Genomic DNA, 22323 nt, shown 5'->3' with positions numbered 1-22323 from the left:
CTCTTGCTTTTTCTATGATCCAGCAGATGTTGGCTATTTGATCTCTGATTCCCCTGCCTTTTCTAAATCCTGCTTGAACATCTGGAAGTTTTCGGTACATGTACTGTTGAAGCCTAGCTTGGAGAATTTTGAGCATTACTTTGCTAGCACATGAAGATGAGTGCAATTGTGCGGTAGTTTGAACATTCTTTGACATTGCCTTTCTTTTGGATTGGAATGAAAACTGACCTTTTGCATTCCTGTGGCCACTGCCGAGTTTTCCAAATTTGCTGGCATATTGAGTGCAGCACTTTTACAGCATCATCTTTTAGGATTTGAAATAACTCAACTGGAATTCCATCACCTCCACTAGCTTTGCTCGTAGTGATGCTCCTAAGGCCCACTTAACTTCTCACTCTAGTATTTCTGGCTCTGGGTGAGTGATCACACCATCGTGGTCATCTCGGTTATTAAGATCTTTTTTGTATAGTTCTGTGTATTCTTGCCACCTCTTCTTAACATCTTCTACTTCTTTTAGGTCCATACCATTTCTGTCCTTTATTGAGCCCATCTTTGCATGAAATGTTCCCTTGGTATCTCTTAATTTTCTTGAAGAGATCTCTAGTTTTTCCCATTCTATTGTTTTCCTCTATTTCTTCGCATTGATCACTTAGGAAGTGTTTCTTATCTGTCCTTGCTATTCTTTCATCATGTACCCATATTTTAAAAGTTGACTGTGTAGCTTCTATACATAGGTATTGTATATGTACTGCTGCACAAATATATTTACTATGAAATATAGCAAAAATATACACTTAAAAGGTTTACATCAGAGATAAATTATCCTGCTTTCTTTGCACACTCCCTGGACTGTTTTGCTTACCCTGCTTCGACAGCATGTAAACTATTTAGAACCCGGCCCCTCCATCCTCTTGTTAGTCGTCCTGACGTCAGGAAGTGGAACAGCGGTGAGGAGGAGGGGCCGCTCTGAGAACTTGCGGCTTATTAAAAGGCCAGTGATAAGCCATCATGTTCATTTACCCCCCATCAGTATTCATCTGAGAGGTATTCTGATATGTAATCTCACGGCGCGCCAAGAGTGTCAATTAGCTCTTCAGCCCCTGAAACAGAGCTGTGCATAATTCATTAGAAATTCACTCTCTTTGCCTTCCTCCAACGGGGCTGAGGTTTGGGGAGGGCCTCGACTTCCCCAGATCCGGGAGTCCTATGTGCCGCCTGCTGTTCTGACAGATGCCCAGTCCCTCAGCGTCCCAGGTGTTGACGGCCACTGTGCTGCCGCCGCCCTCAGAGGAAGAGCTCTGTCACTCACTCGCGGGGAGCTTGACAACGCCAGAAAGATTTCTTAGGCGCTGTTATTCATATTTAAAGAATGCCCATTTAAAAGTTTTAAAAGGTCACCCTTCTAGCTCCCCGAGCATAATAGCCCATTGTCACTGCACCCTGTGGTACGCGGCCCCTTCCCTCCTGTCCGGCCTCTTGGGAGCCACGAGTGGCCACCTGGTCAGAGAGGTCAGCTCCTAACCCTGTGCTCGGCCTCATGTGGCCTGTACCCTCTAGATGGCGGTGTGCAGGGGCCTCTGCTGCTTTAACAGGTGTGGGGGGTTGGGCTCAGGTGCCCCAGCTTTTTGTTCTGCTGTCTTCAAGGAGAGAGACCTTAGCTCTGCCCGATAATAACAATACCAACATACAGTGACAATAGCTACAGAGGAATTTCGTGCCAAGAGCTGTGATAAATGCCCCACGTCCATTCCATTCTCACTGCAGCACTCCGGGTAGCTCTATTGTCCTCCATTTTATCAATGAGGAAGCCGAGGGTGAGCAGAGACAAGTCGCTCGCCAGGGTCGGGCTGCCTGACCACACACACAGGCCTGGCAGAGCCCAGATTCGAGGCCGCTCTGTGAGGACAGGCCAGCCGGCCCAGGCGAGGCTCCCCACTCGTCACTTCTGGCCTGGACTCGTTCAACTCTTCCCTGTGTGTTTCAGATCCTCTGGACCACGAGCCCGCTGTATCTCCACTGCTCCCTCGAAAAGAGCGGGGTCCTCCAGATGGAGGCCTCAATGAGGATGAGCGCCTGCTTCCCAAGGACAAGAAGACCAACCTGTTCAGCGCCTTGATCAAGAAGAAGAAGAAAACCGCCCCAACCCCTCCCAAACGCAGCAGCTCCTTCCGGGAGATGGATGGCCCGCCCGAGCGGAAAGCGGCCAGCGAGGAGGAAGGCCGGGAAATCAGCAATGGGGCGCTGGTGCCAGCACCCCCAGACGCAGCGGAGTCAGCCAAGTCCCCAAAGCCCAGTGGTGGGTCTGGGGTCCCCAACGGGGCCTTCCGGGAGTCTGGGGGTGCGGGCTTCCGGTCGCCCCACCTGTGGAAGAAGTCCAGCACGCTGACCAGCAGCCGGCTGGCCGCCAGTGAAGAGGAGGGCGGCGGCGGCGCCAGCAAGCGCTTCCTGAGGTCCTGCTCGGCCTCCTGCGTGCCCCACGGCACCAAGGACACAGAGTGGCGGTCGGTGACCCTGCCTCGGGACCTGCAGTCCACTGGCAGGCAGTTCGACTCGTCCACCTTCGGAGGCCACAAAAGCGAGAAGCCGGCCCTGCCTCGGAAGCGGGCAAGTGAGAACAGGTCTGACCAGGTGACCAGAGGCACAGTCACCCCACCGCCCCGGCTGGTGAAGAAGACTGAGGAGGCTGCCGATGAGGTCTTCAAGGACGCGGCCGAGGCCAGCCCAGGCTCCAGCCCGCCCAGCCTAACGCCGAAACCCCTCCGGAGGCAGGGTGCGGCTGCGCCTCCCTCCAGCCCTCCCCACAAGGAGGAGGCCGGCAGGCCCAGTGCCGCGGGGGTGCCCACCGAGCTGGCATCTTCCACCAGCCGGGCTGGGCCAGGAGCCTCCGGAGGGCCCAACAAGGCCACCACCACAGAGGAGCCCCGGGGGAGGAGGCACAAGCCCGCGTCCGAGTCCCCAGGAAGAGACAAGGGGAAGCTGTCCAAGCTCAAACCTGCCCCGCCGCCCCCGCCACCCACCTCCGCTGGCAAAGCCGGGAAGTCCTCACAGAGCCCGAGCCAGGAAGCGGCCGGGGAGGCAGGCACCGGGGGGAAGGGGAAACCCGCGGCTCTGGCTGCGGACGCCGTGAACAGCGACACCACCAAGCCCGGCCAACTGGGAGAGGGTGCCAAGAAGCCCACGCTCCCGTCCATGCCAAAGCCACCAGCATCCACCAAGCCGGCAGGGACCCCGACCAGCCCCGCCCCCGCCCCCTTACCATCAGCACCCTCTGCCCTGGCAGGGGACCCACCATCCTCCACCGCCTTCATCCCGCTCATATCAACGCGCGTGTCTCTTCGGAAAACCCGGCAGCCTCCTGAGCGGCTCGCCAGTGGCGCCATCACCAAGGGCATGGTGCTGGATGGCACTGAGGCGCTGTGCCTGGCCATCTCTAAGAACTCTGAGCAGATGGCCAGCCACAGCGCCGTGCTCGAAGCCGGCAAAAACCTCTACACGTTCTGCGTGAGCTATGTGGACTCCATCCAGCAAATGAGGAATAAATTCGCCTTCCGCGAGGCCATCAACAAACTGGAGAACAACCTCCGGGAGCTGCAGATCTGCCCAGCGACAGCAGGGGGTGGCCCAGCAGCCACTCAGGACTTCAGCAAACTCCTCAGTTCCGTGAAGGAGATCAGTGACATCGTGCAGAGGTAGCAGGAGCCAGCAGCGCCCGAGGGCTCCCCGTGCATGCCTGAGACGGCAGGTGGTCAGCCAGCAGGACCGGCGCGTGGGGAGCTTGGCCCAGAGCTCTGTGCCAGGCAGAAAGGAGGCCGCCGTGGAGCACGGCGCCACTGCCTTTGTCCTGCCCGCCGTCCTCCTGCGCTCGCCTCCCCTCTCCGCCTGGCCCCCGGAGCCTCATCCGAGTTCTGTCTGTGGAGTTCCCGCTCTGTGGACTGCAGTGGGCACGGCAGCCTTCTCCCCGCACGTGGGGCTTCAAAACTGAGCCCTCGGGGCCAGGCGGGAAGGTCGATGAGCGCTTCCTTTACATCTTCATCCCTGGAGGACCTCCACTGGCTCTGCCTTCGCCCCCTTTGTTCCGAGGAAGGAGCACCCTGAATGGGAGCTGAGTCAGCAGGGCTTGGGGACTGTCCCCTCCACTCACCCCAGGCAGCGAGTGTACACTTGGCTCACTCGGGCCACCTGCTGAGGACACGTGTCCAGAGCCACATCCCGGGAAGTGCAGCCCAGGGGTCACCCCGCCCCACTCCCCCCACCCACACCGTCTCCTCATGAAGGATGGCTCCTGACTGGGGGCTGAGACAGGCCAGGGTGCTGCCACCAGCCAGCCTCTGGGTCCCGGGCCCGGGGGAAGCCGAGGAGTCTTCGATGGGGGTAGCTTCCTCATCATCCTCTCCAGGTCCTCAGGGCCCCATCGCCCACTCTCCCGTGACGTGCACTGCTCATCCTGGATAGAAAGCTTGAGTCTGGAGGGTAGCAGGGTCACAGGGGAGCACACGGGGGCCCCAGAGGCTGGAGTGGGTGGCAAGCTTGGGGGTGCAGCTGGGCCCAGGATGGTCCAGAGCAGGGCCTGGGCAGGTCAGCAGTGAGCGCAGTTACCTTCCTTCCGAATTCCCAGGGGCCCTGACAAGGCGCTTGGTCTTCACTCCCGGTTGATCTCTTTCCATTCCATCGTGAAGGCAAAATAGATTCTTGCAGGGCTCTTTCCCTGGTGACAAGCCAGTCTTCAGCTTTCCAGAGTTCTTGAAGCATTTCCAAACTGCCTTCAGCACAGCTGCCTCCCCACAGAGAAGGAGCCGCCATTGGGCGCCCAGCACGCCCGCAGGAGGGAAAGGATTAGGGCACCGAAGCCCGGTCCAGCGTGGGCCGCGCCCCGACGGGCACATAGCTTATTTAGTTACCACAGCAACACTTAACCTAACGTTCTGGTGGGAGTCATCAGGGATGAAGAGAATCAGAGGAAACCCCAGGAAGTGTCTCAGAGAGGAGTCCTCAGCGTCATCTCCCCGGGCTGCCCAGGACTAGGTTCGGGGGGAGGGGCAGGAACCCACGTGCCCTTGACCTTGACCTAGAACAGCTACTGAAGAGTGGGCCGGCACTTGCCTGGGCCTTGCTCAGGAGAACCCTTGGAGAAACCAGGAGGAGACCGCCTCCCACCTGCTCCCCAGGCCGCCCCGTGCCCATGACCTCACACGGACCCCGTTTTTACACTAATCACCTGAGTTTGTCTTTTATTTCTCTGATAGAGGTGGTTTCCTCTGGGTCGTTTTATGCTGTTTTCACAGCGCCTCACCTCTTTGCCCCCCGGGCTGCTGTGCCACGCAGACCGAGGGGGAGGGTGCCCGAACACCGCCAGTGGCCTTGCAGACGAAGCGGAGCGACGCCCACCAGGTCCCCTCCACTGCCCGTTTCTATGAGGTACTTGTCTCTCCCCGTTCACACGATGTGCCACTATATTTTGCATTTATACTTTGGTATTACACTCTTTTGTAGACTCGCTCTTTTATAAATGATGTGTAAATAGTTTTCCACTGTCCTCCCTTCTGGAATGCCTATGGTGTCTTTTTTTTTTTTTGGTCCAGTATATTTTGTTTTCTGTATATGACTCTGTGTTTTTTTGAATCCACGTCTCTCCTCCGTAGTATTTTTTAAATAAATGTTTACAACACCAGACCTTGGGCGAATTACTGTGGTCTGTAATTCTTCCCTGTCATCCTCAGAGCCCTGGCGCGCGCGTGGGCTGGGAGGGAGCTAGGATTTCCCGAAGCAGCTGGAGGCCACGCAGTGTCGGGTCTCACATGACAGGAGAGAACACGCAGGACCCCGTGCCAGCCGTGTCACCAGCCAGCCCTCGCGTCAGGCCCCTCTGCACCCGCAAGCACCCTGGCTCTTCGGCAGCCCCGAGAACGGGCCATGCTCCCACACGGGCCGCAGCCGTCTGGCGTGGGGAAGGAGGGCCACCGTCAGCGGTGACGCCCGTCCCTGGAAGGGGGGGAGGAGCTCACGTCCCGGATTCCTCTCTGGCCCAAAAGCGTTTGGCCCTCCCCAAGGGCTTTTTTTTTCCTCTTTGCATCTGAACTCACTTCCGGCCACTGTCATCAGTCCCCAAAGTGCCCTCTGTTCACTTGTGTTCAGCGCTCCGGGCGTCTGACTTCTCGGTGGACGAAGAAGAGCAGGGTGTGCTGGCCTGTGAGGGGATGGAGCCACCGGCCAGGGCCTCGGTGCAGCCTCTCCCATGGGGACCTCCCGAGGGGGTGCTGACACGTCCTCAATCTCCATTTGACACCAGCTGACAGCTCGGAAAGTGGATGTCGGGGAAGTGAGTAGCTGCCCCTGCTAATGATACTTATTAAGCCAGCAGGCCTGTCACAGGACGCATGTCCCGTCCACCAGAGCCCAGTGAAGACACGGTCCAGTGGAGCCTCTCTCTGAGAGACCTGGGCAGCGAGCTGTGCCACTCCATGGCAGGGGCGGTAGAAACACCAGCCCGGGACGGAGTCGGTGGGACCTGCGGTGTGTGCTCGAGTGGCGTGGCCCCAGGCGGGACCGGGGAACAGCTCTCCTCGTCTCACGGAGGCAGAAACAGGCCCAGGCCGCAGGGTGGGTCAGTGGCAGAGCCGTCACTGGACACCAGAGCTCCTGAGTCGGGGGCTTTTCCACGGGGAGCAGACTCTCCCTTTGAGGGACAGCTCTCAGTCTGAAAGAGGACGTGGGATTGCAGTGACAAGTCCCCGCTGATGGCTGCTTCCCCTGGGTCAGGCTGCATGGGTCCCGGACTCCTCACGGCAGCCCCGCAGACGGGGTGGGCTGTCTCGTCTTCCCAGCGCCCACAGAGAGCTCGTCCAGTCACGGCTCCCACGTGGTGAGACCAGGACAAGGCCTCGTGTACATGCCAGTCACTCTGGCAGCCGTAGTGGCGTGAGACGGGTCTTAGAAGGCTCTTCTCCAAAGTGAGCATCTTCGACGAATGTCAGGCGAGCTGAAGAAGCTTACTTGGGTCTCGCCATTCTAGGTCAGTGGTCCTGAACCTCTTAGGTCACAGAACCCCTTGAGAACCTAGTGGGGACTGGATCTAGCCCCAGGAAGACATGTCTGTGCGCACACCACAACAGTGGTCAAAGGTCCGAGTCATGCCTTTGAGCTCCAGAACCAAGGAGTGGGCACCCAAGGGCCAGGCCCCGGAAGGCGGGCAGCTGCTGTTGACATGGTTACCTCGAAATGTATAAGCCTCCAGCCTCAAAAATTTTAAAACCTTTGAGATTCCCTAGACTGAAATCAGTCATCAAGAGGGGAACGGAATAGGTATGGGTGGTGTATTTACGCTGTGGAATGTGGCGGGGCACCGGGAGTGGGAGGGGACAGACTCCCCACTCCACGGTACACGGTACCGGGCGGCCGTCAGACCCAGCGCGGCAACACTTAAACAGGCACATGGTCGGGTGGAAGAGGTCAGAAGGGCGGGCGACGCGGGGTGCGTAGCCTGGGTGGTGCCGGCTAATGGGTGCGTCACTGGCTGGAAACTCATCCAACCATGCTTAGAATTGGGGTGCATTCCAGATGTGTGTGAGGTTGCAATGAACATTTTTTTTAGAATTACAGCTCACAGGGGAGTGCTTTTAGCTACTCTACGGATGCACTCCGCATCACCATGGAAAACCCTCACACCTTTTTCAGAATTAACGAGGGAGGTTCTGTGACCGTCTTCATTTCATGGGTGAGAAAGCCGGGTTCAGAGATGTGCGATAGCTAGCCCGAGGTCACACAGCATGTGCCCGCTTAATGCCTACTGTCCCGGACTCATCTGTTGGCAGTCCAGGTGGCCACAGCACGATCCGCAGCGATCGGGGCTGCAGGGCCAGGCTTGCCTCCCCCGCTCCATCGTGAAAGAGGGGAAGTGAGAACTACAGCTCGCCCAGCCCTTGTCGGCGTCAGGGGTGTTTTATAGACGGCACTCCTCAGCTGAGCGCTCTGGGGGGCCCATGTCGACCTGTAGTCTTCATACAGAAGACGTTAGGTGGGACAAGACTGCCCAGCCATGGTGTCCCCTGTCTTCGGTGCCAGCCCTCCTCCGTGGTCGCCCCCCATCTCGGGCCAGGGCCCCGGCTGCCTGCCTGGACGGTGAAAGCCCCTGCCTGGGTCTGGGTCTCCCCTGGTGTGTGCCTTGCAGCATCTTTGGCCCCGGGGCACTGTTTGGGTGAGTTGACACCTCACTTACTACAGCTGCTGCCTGATGGTCTGCTATTGCCCCCACCCCCAACCTCTTTTTTTTCTTGGACATTTTTATTAATATTTCAAAAATGCAAGAAAATACCGGCAAATATTCCCCGTCCATTTTAAGAGCTAAATACCTGGAGATCTGCACACCAAGATGGAGCGTTTTTTTATGTGTCTTGAATGCATAGCACGAGCGAATGCGTCGGCTCCCAGGTGCCTGGGCCGGAGGACAGCACGGCCACAGCAGGTGGAGCCGGCCAGGCCGCCGGGGGAGCGTAACTGCCCTGCTTCCAAAGAGCAGACGTTTTCCGAAGAGCCTCACCTTCACTAATCTGGGGAGTCATCTCCACCAAGGAGGGAGGGCTGTGTGGGGATGGCATGAGAAACCCCCAAACCTTTACAGAGCCGGGGGGTCGAGAGGTGTGGGGAGGTTAAAGAGGAAGGTTAGCCAAACGCAGTGGGAGTGGATTTAACAGATCAACGCCCGTAGCAGTTTGATTGTTCTGATTTTCAGGTTTATTGAACTCGAATGTACAAGCAACTGGAGAGGACAGCTTTGTTGTTGATTTCTGTTTAATGATGAAAGCCTAATGACAGGTTATCCACTGTTTGAAGGCCCTCCCTCTCCCCCTCCCCCCTTTATCTTGGATTTCTCCATCGAGGTTAACTTAATCCTACTAAATTAAAAGCCAGCCGGTGCATACCCGCAGCGTGCATAAACACGTGCGGGAGTGTCTTCCCTGGCTCGGTGACCTCCAGGTTCTCAGCTCTCACCATTCGTGACTGCGGGGGTGCCTCCTTTCGTCCTGAGAGCAGAAGCTGGCCCAAGCGCATGGGCCAGGGGACCTTGCTGCAGGGCGTCCCTCTGCCCTTGGTCTGCTGTGTTTCCCCTGGTGGGTCTCGAGCACATTCTCTGGCTTCTTTGTGTGTGTAAATGAGCTACAGGCTGGAGTACTTACTCCAGGATGCTGCCTCGCCTCCCCCGTATCAGAGTGGAAGTTAGCACGTGCCGGGGTGAGAGCCCAGGCCACGACCCCGCCTGCCTCCTCTGGCCACCCCGTGTTGTATGGCCTCTGCAGCGGGGCTGTCCTTGACTGGTTTCATGAGCTTTCCCTCCGTGGCTTCAGGGCCGAGTGTTCGCCTCTTTCACCCACAAAGACCACCCTCCCCCATCAACCTGTCACATTAGCAGGAGGCCTCCCGGCTCCTCCCTCCCTCGCCAGTGGCAGAGGCCAAAGGGAACAAGGTGCCTCCCAGACTCCGCGTCACTGCTGGCCCCCATCACCACGGCCCTGAGGCCAGGACACGTGCTCCGAGCAGCTTGCTTCAGCATAAGGCAAAGCTCTGACTCCCGCGTCCCTGTCCCACCCCACCATCTCATTTCTGCTCCCCAGTCAGCCCGCCTCTTTTTGTGGCTCAGATCTGTCACCCCTTAATGAAGTGACTTTCCAGGCTGTCGAGGATTGAGAGCTGCTACCGGGGAACCTAAGTCTCTAATAGAACGGGAAAAACACTGTGAAATGCTCTGAGGTGCCAAGCTGGGCCCAGGCCCAGTGTGGTTCTAAAAAGGCTAATAAGAATCTACCAATTAATTGTGACAGCTCAATGGGGAATTATTCAATTGTGAACAGGGGCAAGCCTCGGCTCACAAGGGAGGAGGGGTGGTGTTGCCATGGCAACATCGATACAGGCTCTGGTCCCGGCAGTTGCAGCCAGCCGCGGAGTGAGGATCATCAGGCTGCCGGAGCTGACTAGGGTCTGGACGCAGGACTCACCAGAGCTGCATTTGAAGGAGATGCTCCGCCTCGCCCCAGGGCTGCCCAGCGCGGGCTTCCCTCGGGGCAGAGCAGTTGCTTTCAGAATTCACTTCGCTTGGAGAAAACCAGGGCAAGAGCTGTCTAGCGCAAGAGAAGAAATGCACCACCCCGTGTGTCTTTCCCTGTACCTCTGACCACGGGTATTTCACCAACTGCCAATTAAGGGGATGCCGGGAGAGGTGTGTGGGGTACAGGCAACACGATTTCCATCTCCCCAAAGTAAAGGCAACTCGCAACTCGGGAAGCGAAGTTCCCAGGGCACAGAGGACCTGCAGGCAAGAGTCAGGCGGGCTTCCCGTCACAGTTTGCAGTCGCTACAACTTTTATTTCAAAAGACAACAATACATTCACATTCTGAACATTAGACACTCAACCTTGCTGCAGAAAAAACAACAAACACGTATTCCTTCCTCATTCACCTCCCAGGAGCCTTCTCGGCCTGGCAAACGCTGTACCACCGATGAGGACGGTTGTCAGAAGGGCTGGGCAGCGGGTTCCGAGTGGCATCGTAACACCGCAGCAAGGTTTGCTTGCCAGAGGGATGTTGTCTTAATGGGATGGAGAACAAGATTTTTTTTTTTTTTCCTCACCATTGTTAACTTTCAGAACCACACTCTGTACCCAGCGGAATGTGCTCACTCACAGTCACACTTCTGATGTCAACCCCTGACGTCCTGGCGGAGACTGTCAAAACTTCGGTTATCCCACGGAATCACTCAGGCCACCTACCTTTAAGCCAGAGCCAGCACAACCAGCTCTGCCTGTTCAGATTCGTGGTCCGAGGGCATCCTTGGCTCCAGGCCCCCAGAGGAGGGGGCTGAAATACAGCAGTCTGCCGGGGGTGGTGCCAGGCATGGTGTTTCTTGTTCCCTTGCTTTTCTGGTTTTTTGAGCTCCTTTTTGATACCATCCAGGGTTTTTTGCTTCAGCAAAGTTGGAAATCAAAAGTAAGCACCCACCTAACCAATCCTACTGCTATTATTATTCCTATTGTCACTCTTTATAAGAATATTTCACACCTTCTCAGTGTCTTGGTCTTTGAGGCCATAGGAGAAGCGCATGGAAATGGCAGGGATGGGGTCGGGTGGAGAGGGGCCCTTCCCAGGACGCACTGGCCCCTTCACCCCCGGCCAAAGCGGAAGCTGAAGCCCCCTTTCTTCCTGCTGTAGCCATTGAGCTCCTCAGCCAGGGTCCCCAACAGGCCCCCCGCCTTCTCGGCTTCCCCCAGGAGGAGGCCGGTGGCCTCGCTGCCGTTGTCCTGCCTCCTGAGACGCAGCTTGAGGCCGGCACGCGCCCTGCCCGCCGCCCACAGCTCCTTGGCCGTGACGAGCAGGGCGCGTGGGTGTGGGGCTCTCGGCCACCCAGGGAGGCCCCCCGAGAAGGGGTGTCCCCCCGCTGGGTCCGTCCAACTCATTTCACGTCCGGTGCCCCCCACGGCGTCCACGGGCTCCTCTGTGTCCAGCACCGGGAAGCAGGCACCCAGGGGCAGGAACAGGAGGTAGGGCAGGGAGTAAGGGCTCCGCATCTGGTCCAGAGGAGAGAGAGGAGGGGGTTACACGCTGCACCCCAGGGCCACGCACAGCTGTCTGCATGCTTCCCAGGTTCCCAGGCCGCCATCAAAGGCGTGAGCTGGCGGCTCAGTTGAGCCCAGCCTGCAAGCAGCGTGAGGAAGTGTCACCACGTTGGGGGACCCGGCCTTTATTTTCTTAGCAGGTTCAGGAGCCAGCTGCGCCAATTAGGCTGGTTCTCCCTCTCCTGCAATCTTTTGACGGCCTTGGCAGCTTAGCACACTAATACCGCTGCCGCTGGGATGGCTTATAGGCGGCCCCGGGAGAGCTGAGCAAATTTGGGCTCATTCTTCCCTTATTATAATTATTGACTCCTGGGCCATATCATCTCAGAGCCATGGGGTAGAGTTAATAGCATCTACCCCTCTTCATTTTCAACTCGATAATAAATGGGTCTGGTTAAGCTGTTTAGTGGGGATGCTCTGCTCATGTCTCTGTGACCTGGAAGCCAGTCGCTCCCGAAAGCAGGAAGCAGATCTGACGCCCAGCCTAACTCAGACGTCCTCCCAGAGAGGAGCGCTCGCCAGTCCCCACTGAGCACTAACTGTGTACCTGAGTGACAGTGATAGTCGCTCAGTCGTGTCCGACTCTTTGCGACCCCACGGACTGTGTAGCCCGCCAGGCTCCTCTGTCCATGGACTTCTCCAGGCAAGAATACTGGAGTGGGTTTCTGTTTCCTCCTCCAACTGTGTAACCTGGCTGCTAGGTAAACCTTTGCCTGCACAGTTGTATTTTATCTTCACAGTAAACCTAACCTGAAGCCCTGTTAGTCCCATTTATTTTTTTCAGGCAAGATAACTGTCACAAAGGCTAAGAGACTGTGCCCAGGCCCCACAGCTAGAAAGTAGAGGCCCTAGGGTTCCCGATTCTAATGGCCAGGGGGCTTCTTGGACTGTGGGCCAATTTAACCTTCCCCAACTGATGCTGTCCTTGAGGGCCTCCCTTATTCCCTTTTACAGAGGAGGCAGGACTCCCAAACAGGTGACGGGCCCAAGGTCTCAGTTCTGTAAGTGACAAAGCTAGGATGCAAGCCCGGGTCTAATTGGGCTAGACACGGGAATCGCCCCTCTACTCCATGCACGGCGGTCCGTGGGGGATGCGAGACAGAAATAGAGCTTCCCCCCAGTGCCCCTGCCTTGGCAGTAATTGCTCGTTCCCTCACAAAGGAAGCCTCTTCGGTAACGACCACGGTGAGTGGGAGCTGGCTGGTCCTCCGAGGAGGAGAGCTGAGGCTGGAATACAGGGAGTGGGTTCTGGAGAAGACAGCCCAGGCCTCCCAGAGGTCTTTCCAGAAATGTCTCCCTTGAAGACATTTCAAAGTGTACTCAGCCCAAAAGCTTAAAAAAAAAAAACAAAGCATGTCCCCCCTCCTCTTCCCAAATCCAGCCCTCCTCTTACCCGCCTCGGAGAAGCCTCTCCATCAGCGTCTGGGTGGGGTGGGGGCTTTTCTCAAGAGGTGTCGTCCCCGCAGGAAGCGAGGCAGACAGCTTTGAGATAAAGGTGGGACTCCAGCTGGTAGATGAGTCTACCTGGAAATGGCCTCTGGGTCTCAAAAGGGGGGCGGGCAGCGCCTTCTCTCCTTCCCTTTGGGGGGACCGTGGACCCCTTCAGGAATCCAGTGGGAGCTTGGGACACTCCGCACCGAAACCTGGGCCCCAGCACAAGTTGGGGCTCAGGCCCTAACATCCAGGACTTGGCAGGAGAAGACAGAGGGAGGCCCAGGGCCGAGCCCCGGAGGGCACCTGTGGTCAATCTCTGCCTGCTCTAGGCGGCAAGATGAGGTGTGGGTCTCCACCCTCGGGGCCTTCCCAGCCTGTGGGTCCCCAGGGTTCCTAGCGCCGAGTGCCCAGCTCCCGACCTGCAAGGAGGCCTGAGTGCGATTCCTGCTGGGGATGGAGCGGCCGTACTCACGGTGCTGCGGGTCTGCTCCCGCTTGGGCGGCTGGACCCGGGCCAGGCTGGGCAGAGCTGCTCTGGGTTCCCGTCTGGGAGGTGCAGCTCCTGGGCGCTCCCTGCTTTATATAGGCCCCCCACCCCACCCCGGGGGCCCGTGCCCTGAGCGCTCCTGATTGCTGTGCATTCCTGACCCTGGGATTCCATTGGGGACCTGGTGGTGAAGGATGGAACTGTGCAGACTGTGCTGATAAAAGACCCAACACAAACAGGATGTGGTCTGATGAGAGGCCAGATGGGGCTGCCCTTTGCGCAAAGGCGGCCTTGCTTGGAGGAGCCGGGGCGCCTCGTTCAGTGTGAGTCACAGGCTTGGCCCTGGGGTCCCGCCCGGCCTGGAGGAACCCTAATGGTCCTGCCTTTGTTGGGTCTGCTTGCCGGGTCAGCACCTCTGCCCCTGGGGGACTCAGGAGGTCAGACGGCTTGGAGCCCGCCCGGCCTGTCACATGGGCGAGGCGAGGCGCTGTGTTCAGTGCCACAGGTCACCTGCTCTGGAGCCTTACGAGGGGCATCAGTGCCAGGAGGCTGAGCTGGGCAGCGGGAGAGGGCGTGCAGGGGGGCGAGACCAGCCCCTCTCTCAAGTCCACACCCCCTAAAACACTGGAGGTGTGCCTTTTTGCAGGGAAGCTCAGGCCCACCAGGCCCCACTGCCCGGCTCGTGGAGACGAGGCTGTGAGCCCAGTGTGTGGCTCATCGAGGCCTGGGTGAAAGTCACGGTCGTGGAGGGCACGGCGTTTGTCACTCCCCAGCCGCTCACTCCCTGGGAGTTTCCCCCGTGAGCTCGGAGGCCCGGGTGGGGGCCTTCACGTGTGCTCACCTGCACCGCTTCCCCACAGCGGGGTGCAGGGCTGGAGGGGGTGCGCCGTGGGCACACGGGTCCCTGCGGGAGCCACTCTGGCCCCTCGGCATCTCGCTCACACGTCAGGGCACTCACCCCGCGACTATTCACCGCAAAGTCCGGTGCGCCCCTCCGCCCATGTGTGATCTCTGGGGCCTGCTCTGGGCACGGGGCGGGGAGGGGGTGGGCTGCGGGCTAAGCCAGGGTGCAGGGCCCTTTGGGCAGCATGTTCCTCAAGGCACCAGCCAAAGGGGCATGGCCGGCGCCCAGCCCAGGGACGTGCTCTCCTGTGGGCTCCCCGCTGGCCTGTCCAGCAGCCCAGAGACCCAGGAGCGTCCCTCCCCGTCCCTCCCCCTCCACCGTCCACCGTCAGTTTCCGGGGAGACCAGCAGGAGGTGCCCAGCACAGTCCCAGCCTCTGTGTCTCGCCCGGCCTAGATTTTCCAGAGTGCGCCAGGCGGCGAGGCTGTGGCCGCCCGGCGGTTGTCTGGGGCGGCTATTCAGGCCGGGCTGAGGACTGAGCCCAGCGGATTGCGGCTCCAGGGCCCTCACCCAGCTGACCTGTATCACCTTTGCCTGTGAGGTGCTGGTGTGCATGAGTGTTCGGTCGCTTCCGTTGTGTCTGACTCTTTGCAGCCCACCAGGCTCCTCTGCATGGGATTCTCCAGGCAAGAAGATGAGTGGGTTGCCATTTCCTTCTGCAGGGAATCTTCCCAACCCAGGGATCAAACCCGCGTCTCCCGTGTCTCCTGCATTGCTAGTGGGTTCTTTACCACTGCGCCACTGACGTGCTAAGGAGAGGGGTGGGAATCACCCCACATGGGAACAGACGGCCTTCCCCACGCCCAGCAACCTGAGGAAGGGTCTAGAGTCTTTACTCCCCTCATGGTGATGGGGTCGGGGGACAGAGGCGCCGAACTCAGAGCCGTGTCCTGGCGCTCCTGTCTCCAGCCCCGTCTGTGGCAGGAACGAGGTCAAGAGCAGGCAGGCGGTGCGGGCTGCCTCCGGGCCCCTCGGAGGGGTGTGCTCGGCCTGCTTGATGAGGGCGAGGGCTTTGCAGGCGGGCGCAGGCAGAGGGCACGCCATGTGCCAACTGGAGCAGAGGCAGAGGCAGGTGTGTGCGCGTGTGCACGTGAGCACACGTGTGTGAGTGTGCACCTGTGAGCTGGGAGGTGCGCTGTCCCCGGTGAGTGCTGGCCGGCCGTGACACTGGGTGCTGGTTGACGATGGAGCGCAGCCTGCCGCGGGGTCACGGACTCGCTGTGGGGCCTTGAGCCGGATGCCTGCCCTCTGTGCCTCAGTTCCCATGGGCATCAAATGAGCAGGTGTGGTCCCCAAGCTGTGCCCTGCGGATCCTCAGGGACGGCTGTGGACAGTGGGGACGGCAGAGGTGGGGGCGAGCCCTGAGGGCCCCCCCACCGCCAGGAGGAAAGTTCCACCTGACTGTTAACACACGGCGCCCAAGACAATTCTGCTGTGAAAACAGCCCCCCGTGTGGTTCCCTCTCAGGATGGGGGGCCCAGGGCTCGGAGAAGTGGCCACAGAAGGTCCCAAGTGTTGGGCGTGGGCGGGATAGGGGGCAAGACTGGGGGCGATCAGGAGTCCTCCACCCCAGCCCTGGAGTAGGGGCACCTGGAACCAAGTCTGATGTCAGATTTGGTGTCAAACATCCCAACCCCAGGGGCTTGCCAGCAGCTCCCCTGGACACCTGGCCCAAAAGATTGGTTTCAAGTCCCTTCCCGGGCTCCACAAAACCCCTGGACTTCCTCCAGGGAATGAGCCCCACTCCTGAGCAGGAGGGGGTAACAACGGTAACACGCGGGGGTGACTGTGACCCGTGGAGGTGACAACTGTGACACTCTGTAGCAGGGTGGGTGGGATCTGTCAGGATCAGCTTCCAGAAGCAAAGGCTTTCCCCGGCACCCCCAAGGGAACGCGGGCGGCTGTGGGGGAGGGGGGTCCCGGGGCCACCAGGCTCCCTGGGAAGCCGCCCCCGCGGAGTGGCGGGGCTGTGTCCCGGGATGTCCAAGCTGACAGGCGGCCTTTGCCTTGGCAGAACCTGCCAGGAACCTGCAGGGCGACACAGCCTGGCTGTGCTGAGCCCAGGCCCCTGACTCGGATCTCAGACGTCTCCCCCCCACCCCGCCACCCTTCAGCCTCACGTGAGCCCCTAGGGCTGGGCTCCCCACTGCTCAGCCATGAGCCAGCTGTGGCCTCGGGCAAGTCTCGTCACTGTCTGAACCTCCAACTCCCCCAGCAGAGCCCACACCATGGGGAGGGGAGGGTGAACCACAGGGGACAAGGCCGGTGGGGCCGGGGTGGAGGCTGCTGGCATCCAGGGGAGCCTGGACGGTGCCCTCTTCACAAGCATGGGCCTCCCAGGTCAGCACACCCCCCTCAGAGCTCCGGGGCATGCCAACTGAACCCTCCCTGCCCTGGGGACTCTCTTACCATGTGGATTCTCCCCTGGGTAGGTTTAGTCACTCAGTCGTGTCTGACTCGTAGAGACTTTATGAACTGTAGCCCACCAGGCTCCTCTGTCCGTGGAATTCTCCAGGCAGGAAATACTGGAGGGGGTTGCCATTTCCTCCTGCAGGGGATCTTCCTAACCCAGGGATCAAACCTGGGTCTCCTGCATTGCAGACAGATTCCTTACCAGCTGAGCCACTAAGGAAGCTCACTATTTGTGACTAAAATGCCAACACCGCTCGTCAGCTCGGAGAGCCTCCGTGTGCCTGAGTCACCGGACCTCAGAATGGTGCTGTGTGCCGGGCCAGAGGAGTTGGGTTGGATGGTGGAGCAGAGGGGTCCCCCTGGGGGGGTGGGTGTGGCCCGTGGGAACCAGGCAGCCATGATCACCTTGGTGACTTCCCGCAGCCTGGCTCAGAGGTCTGACCCCGCGGCATCCCCGTGGGCCTGATACGGAGCCGTCAGCGGGCAGGACCACATGCCCGTTAGCGAGGACACTCTGTGCAGGGGACCAATGCTAAGGATGGTCCAGGGAGCCTCGGGCCGCAACGTCCATCTACACAGGCCAGCAGTGCAGACGCCCCAGCCGGGGGTCCCCTCGCAGGCCGGCCCGAGGCGGGACACTGGGCACATTCACGTCTCCTGGCCCCCACCAGGTCCCCAACGCAGGCGCTTGATAAATACTGGATTTCATTACAGCAACTCGCGGCACTGCCGTGTCTTTAAGCTTCAAATTTGTTTTATGAATAAACAGTCATTAGGGACTGATTTTCTGAATGGGGTTTCCCAGGTGGCTCAGTGGTAAATAAGTGTCATGTTAGTCACTCAGTCACGTCTTTGCGACCCCATGAACTGTAGCCCATCAGACTCTTCTGCCCATGGAATTCTCCAGGCAAGAATACTGGAGTGGATTGCCATTTTCTTCACCAGAGGATCTTCTCAACCCAGGGACCGAATCTTGGTCTCCTGCACTGTAGGCGGATTCTTTACCAGCTGAGCCACCAGGGAAAGTGAAAGTGAAAATTGCTCAGTCGTGTCCGACTCTTTCCGACCCCGTGGACCACACAGTCTGTGGAATTCTCCAGGCCAGAATACTGGAGTAGGTAGCCATTCCCTTCTCCAGGGGATCTTCCCAACCCAGGGATCGAACCCAGGTCTCTCACATTGCGGGCGGATTCTTTTCCATCTGAGCCACCAGGGAAGTGGTAAAGAATCCACTTGCCAATGCAGGAGACACAGGAGATCTGGGTTCGCCCCCTGGGTCTGGAAGATCCCCAGGAGGAGAAAATGGCAACCCACTCCAGTATTCTTGCCTGGAGAATCCCATGGACAGAGGAGCCTGGCAGGCTACAGTCCATGGGGTCACAAAGAGTTGGACACGACTGAGTGCCTGAGCACAGGGACTGATTTTCTGAATGAAGAGTCTCAACTCCTCAGGACTGCAGCCCGGCCACAAGAGAGACCCACTGGGACCGCCTGGGACCCTGGGGACCGTGATGGGAAACAAGGGCTCAGGCTCAGCCCCGGGAGGTGTGCTCTTGAGGGGGGAAGGCCTCCCATCCCCGACCCTGACGCCCAGGGTGCTGGCCAGGCGTGGGGCCGGCTCTGCCTGGGGCCTCGTGTGGTTCCTGGGGGTACAGAGCTGTCTGGGGAAGAGGGGTTGCCCACGTCGAGACAGCCGCGCTGGGACGTGTGCACGAGGCGGTCCTGGCACCCTGGGGTGTCTGACCCACCCTGTGGGGCAGGAGCAGGCGGGAGGCAGAGGCCCAAGCCGGTCACCACGAGACTTTATTGGGGACAGGACCACACATGACGCCAAGTGCAGACGGGCCCCACAAGCACCCGTCCCGGGCCGGGCCTCGTCCCGCGTGTGGACAGCCGGGCAGCCTGTGGGCATGGCAGCAGGCGGACATGGCCAGGTGAGAGCCCAGTGTACGCTGCTTGCCCCATCCCCACCGAGGTCCAGCATCAGCCCCCCGGGTCTGCCAAGTCCTGCCAGCTGCGTGGGCACTCAGGGTTTGGGGGCAGCCCTCTCCCTCCTCACAGATGAAGAAACAGGCCCTGGGGAGGTGCCGGCCGGCCTGTCGGACCGAAGCCTCATGTCCTTGTCCGCACGTCCCTGCCCGCTCCCGTGAGCGTGTCCGTCCTCAAACTCCACATCAGGGCCCTGGCCCCGGTCTCCCGACGGCAGCGCACACGGCATCCCCACCTCCCTCCCCTCCTGCTGAAGTGCACGTGGCCAGCGGGTCCTGTCGACGGTCCTCACGAATCCTCTTAGCCCTGGGTGACGGGGCTCCCAGCTTCCGGGCCAGAGGTCTGCGTGGATGAGGGTGTGTGGCCCTGGGGGACCCAGAGGCGGTGGGTGCTGGGGTGTGTGGCTGTCACTTCTGCTCCAAGACCAACGTGACCAAACCTATTCTCATGCGGCTGCAGGGGGACATGCTACCTGAGAACGGCCCCCGGCCCCGTGCTCAGCTCCTGTTCACCACGCTGAGGCCTTCAGGCTGGAAACCCAGGGCCCGTCCACCCTCTGGACTCGGGGAGCTGGGGGTGGCTGGCTGGGTGGCGTCTCAGAGATGGATCCAGAGTTTGAGTGGCAAGGATTGAGGCTGATCCCACAGAACCTACCTGTGCCTTTGGAAAGGGACTTTCGGAAGCAGGGAGGGTGAATGCCCCACCTGAGGGTCCCAGGGCAGAGAGCCCCCCGCCCCCGCTTGGTTCTCTCCTCATCGGAGAAGGAAGGACAGCAGGAGGGGGTTGATCAGGCAGCGTGTTACAGCTGGGTCACAGGTAGCCCACCATCAAGCCATCGACTCCGTCATCGTGATGGTGGGTCAGCGTTTGGGCGCAGTGACCGTGGGTCCCGGGTGGCCCTTACACGCATCCGTCATCTCTCCATCTGTCGTGCTGTTGCTACCCCTCCGGCTCCCCCAGCACCACCTTCCTTCCGTGGTCACCCCCATCTCTGGTGACAGCCACGGGCACTGGAATCACGCTGCGGGCTCCTCCAAGCCGGGGTCCAGGCCTGCCTCATGCACCCCAGCCTCCTGGCCCTGGGAAGGGGTGCCCTTTAGGAAGGGGGGTGCACTGGCCTTGGCTGTCCTCACCACAACGGGCCGTGTGCCTGTTTAGCCAGCTTTTGGTGCGACCGTGTCCCTAGTAATGCCAAACCTGGGTTGCGGAGGGGCACCGGGGATCCCCAGCAGGAACGAACCAGTGTCTCCAGGTTGGTCCGACACTCCTAAAAGCCACCCTCGCCCAGCCCCGGACCAGGCAGAAGCTGTGGCTCGTCTGTTCCCGGGCCAAGCCCTGGCATGAGCGCCCCTGAGCCTTCTGACGCACACGCACATCTGTGAATCCATTAACATCACGCTCACCAGGAGCGTGTTTGATGACAGATCAGAAAGCACTTGGCACTTTCTAAACAGTGGCTGGCACCGCGAGGCTGGCAGCAGAAGCTAGCTCTGGTCTGGAGCTGGAGGGGGGAGGGGGGTCCCCAGGAGGAGGATGCAGGGTTCCACATGGCCTCTGCTCCTTGGCTGGGGGGGTCCCAGCGGCCGGGGGCAGGGGTGACTGGCTCTCTTGGTTTCTAGAGGATGGGCAAGGGGCCAGCAGGGGGGCCCTTGTGGTCGTCTTGCACACATCTCCAGCACACAGTCCCCACCCTGCCTGCACCTGGCACTCCTGTTACTGCCCCGGTGACTCTGGGCTGTCATCGCTGATTCCCTGGCTGTCTCTGATTCCAGCTGAGGGCCAGGAGAGCAGCAACTGGGTCTTGTCCGGAAAGCCTGACAAATGCCCAACAACCAGGTGGTGCTGGAGGGGACCCGCCAGGTCCCCTGGCACGTCAGAGGCCCTCGGGGCCTTTCCTGCTGTCCGAGGCCAACTCCAGTTTACTATTATTGAAGCACAGACCTTGGCAGGAGGGGAAGGGAGGGCTGGATCCCACACTCCCCCACTCGGCTGCCTTCAGGTGTCCTAGTTAGGAATCACTCCCAGCCCCTGCCTGAGGAGGGGGTCGCTGGGATGCCCACCCTCTGGGCCGCTTTCCAGGCTGACCTCCTGACCCTCTCAGGTCCGGACAGGCAGAAACTCGGCAAAACAGCGTCGGGCTTGGTTCTGACACCAGGATCCCAAGGCTGGTTGAACAGGGCGCCACGGGCTGGAGTCCCAGCCCTGCCCCTCCTGGCCGCTGGCCTGGGGAACCTGCGGTTCTTGTTACAGAGGAGCAGTAACCGTGCACTGAGCGTTGAGAGAATTTGATGAGAAAGGTCTCTGAGTGCCTGGGAGGTGCTTCAGTCTCCCCCACTTGCCCAGTGACGCCCTCCCTTCCCCCTGACCCAAGGTGGCAACACCCACAGTCAGCAGCAGGGGGCAGCCTCTCCACTGAGACAGCCGTGTCCAGGCTGACCGGTACCAGCCACCAAACCCTCTGGGTCCAGCCGTCTCCGACCAGCCTGCTCCTCGGAGGACCTAGGATCCCAGAGTCCCTGCTTGGAAACTGGTGGTGGGGGTGGCACAGCCCTGCCAATGCCCCGAAAATCAAGAGGTCTTCACTGGCCCAGCACGGGTCCTGTGCGTCCCACAGGCAAGAGGATGGGGTGGGGCCAGACTTCAGCTGCGCCCGGAAGGCAGGAGGATGGGCAGAGCAGCCAAGGGGACTGGGGGCCTCCCAGGCCTGGAAAGACATCGGGAATCAGGGTGGGTGGGTGGGTGGGGAGGGCTCCAGGGAACGGATCTCAGCCACCTCGGGGTGTGAGTTCCTGGAGGCAGCTGCACCCCAGCCTGGCCTCAGGACGTGCAGGGATGTGGCCACCTAGCCCATGGGCACAGGCAGCCCTGAGCATCACCACTCCCCAGTCCTTGGGAGAGAGGGGGACCTCCAGGCGCCAGAGAAACTGGAGGGGTCTAGAGGGTCAGAGGAGGCTGGCCTCGGGCCGACTAGAAATATCTGACCCTTCCCTCTGTCTGTTAAAAGGACTCCAGGGGTGCTAGCTGCCCCTCCTCCACCGTCCATGACTCCAGATGTTTGCGCTGGCAAAGTGGAAGGGCTGCCAGGAGCACGTGGCCGACTCCTGGCCAAGGCCGAGGCAGACACGTGGCCCGTGGAGCTAAAGTCGGGGCAGGCAGAATTCGGTTTGGTCAGATTTGCCCCGCCCCATCAGCAGGGGCAAATTGGGGGTGGGGACAGTGTGAAGGTGCTGTGTGGCCTCACTCGTTCAGGGGGTGCTTCGGGTCGGGGTTGGCCTGGCCCACTCCATGGCGAGAGCAGGTCAGTCATGCACGGGCAGGTGGGCATCTGGGCAGGAGCGGAGTTGGGGTGGGCGTGGTGACGGCGGGGCGGGGCGAGGGGGCAGGGCATGGTGGTTGGGGGCGGGGTGAGGGGCGTGGTGATGGTGGGGGTGGGGCGGGCTGGGGCGAGGGTGGGGAGGGGCGAGGGGGCAGGGCGTGGTGGTGGGGGCGGGGAGAGGGC

The 22323-nt window shown here is 60.0% G+C and overlaps 2 protein-coding genes across 3 annotated transcripts in view; one reads left to right on the top strand and one right to left on the bottom strand.

Moving 5' to 3' along the window:
* Nucleotides 1-5681, top strand: part of ABL1 (ABL proto-oncogene 1, non-receptor tyrosine kinase) — a 137320-nt gene extending 131639 nt beyond the window's left edge. For both annotated transcript variants that reach the window (XM_043916577.1, XM_043916578.1), the window contains exon 11: nt 1985-5681. In XM_043916577.1, the coding sequence (XP_043772512.1) occupies nt 1985-3693 (1709 nt within the window). In that variant the 3' untranslated portion in view covers nt 3694-5681. The remainder of the gene's footprint in view (nt 1-1984) is intronic.
* Nucleotides 5682-11147: 5466 nt separating this feature from the next.
* Nucleotides 11148-13657, bottom strand: LOC122702510 (pyroglutamylated RFamide peptide). The gene is made up of 2 exons (XM_043916114.1): nt 13507-13657; nt 11148-11552 (listed from the first exon to the last, which is right to left on the bottom strand). The coding sequence occupies exon 2, from the start codon at nt 11550-11552 to the stop codon at nt 11148-11150; it is 405 nt and encodes a 134-aa protein (XP_043772049.1). The 5' UTR covers nt 13507-13657.
* Nucleotides 13658-22323: the final 8666 nt, after the last annotated feature.

This window comes from Cervus elaphus, chromosome 11 (assembly GCF_910594005.1).
Source record: "Cervus elaphus chromosome 11, mCerEla1.1, whole genome shotgun sequence".
Lineage (NCBI taxonomy): Eukaryota > Metazoa > Chordata > Mammalia > Artiodactyla > Cervidae > Cervus > Cervus elaphus.
The sequence above is the reverse complement of the archived record's forward strand: the minus strand, read 5'-3'. Positions and strand labels throughout refer to the sequence as shown.

Excerpts from the sequence above, each read along its gene's own strand:
- LOC122702510 (XM_043916114.1), bottom strand. The coding sequence starts at position 11,552 with ATGCGGAGCCCTTACTCCCTGCCCTACCTCCTGTTCCTGCCCCTGGGT.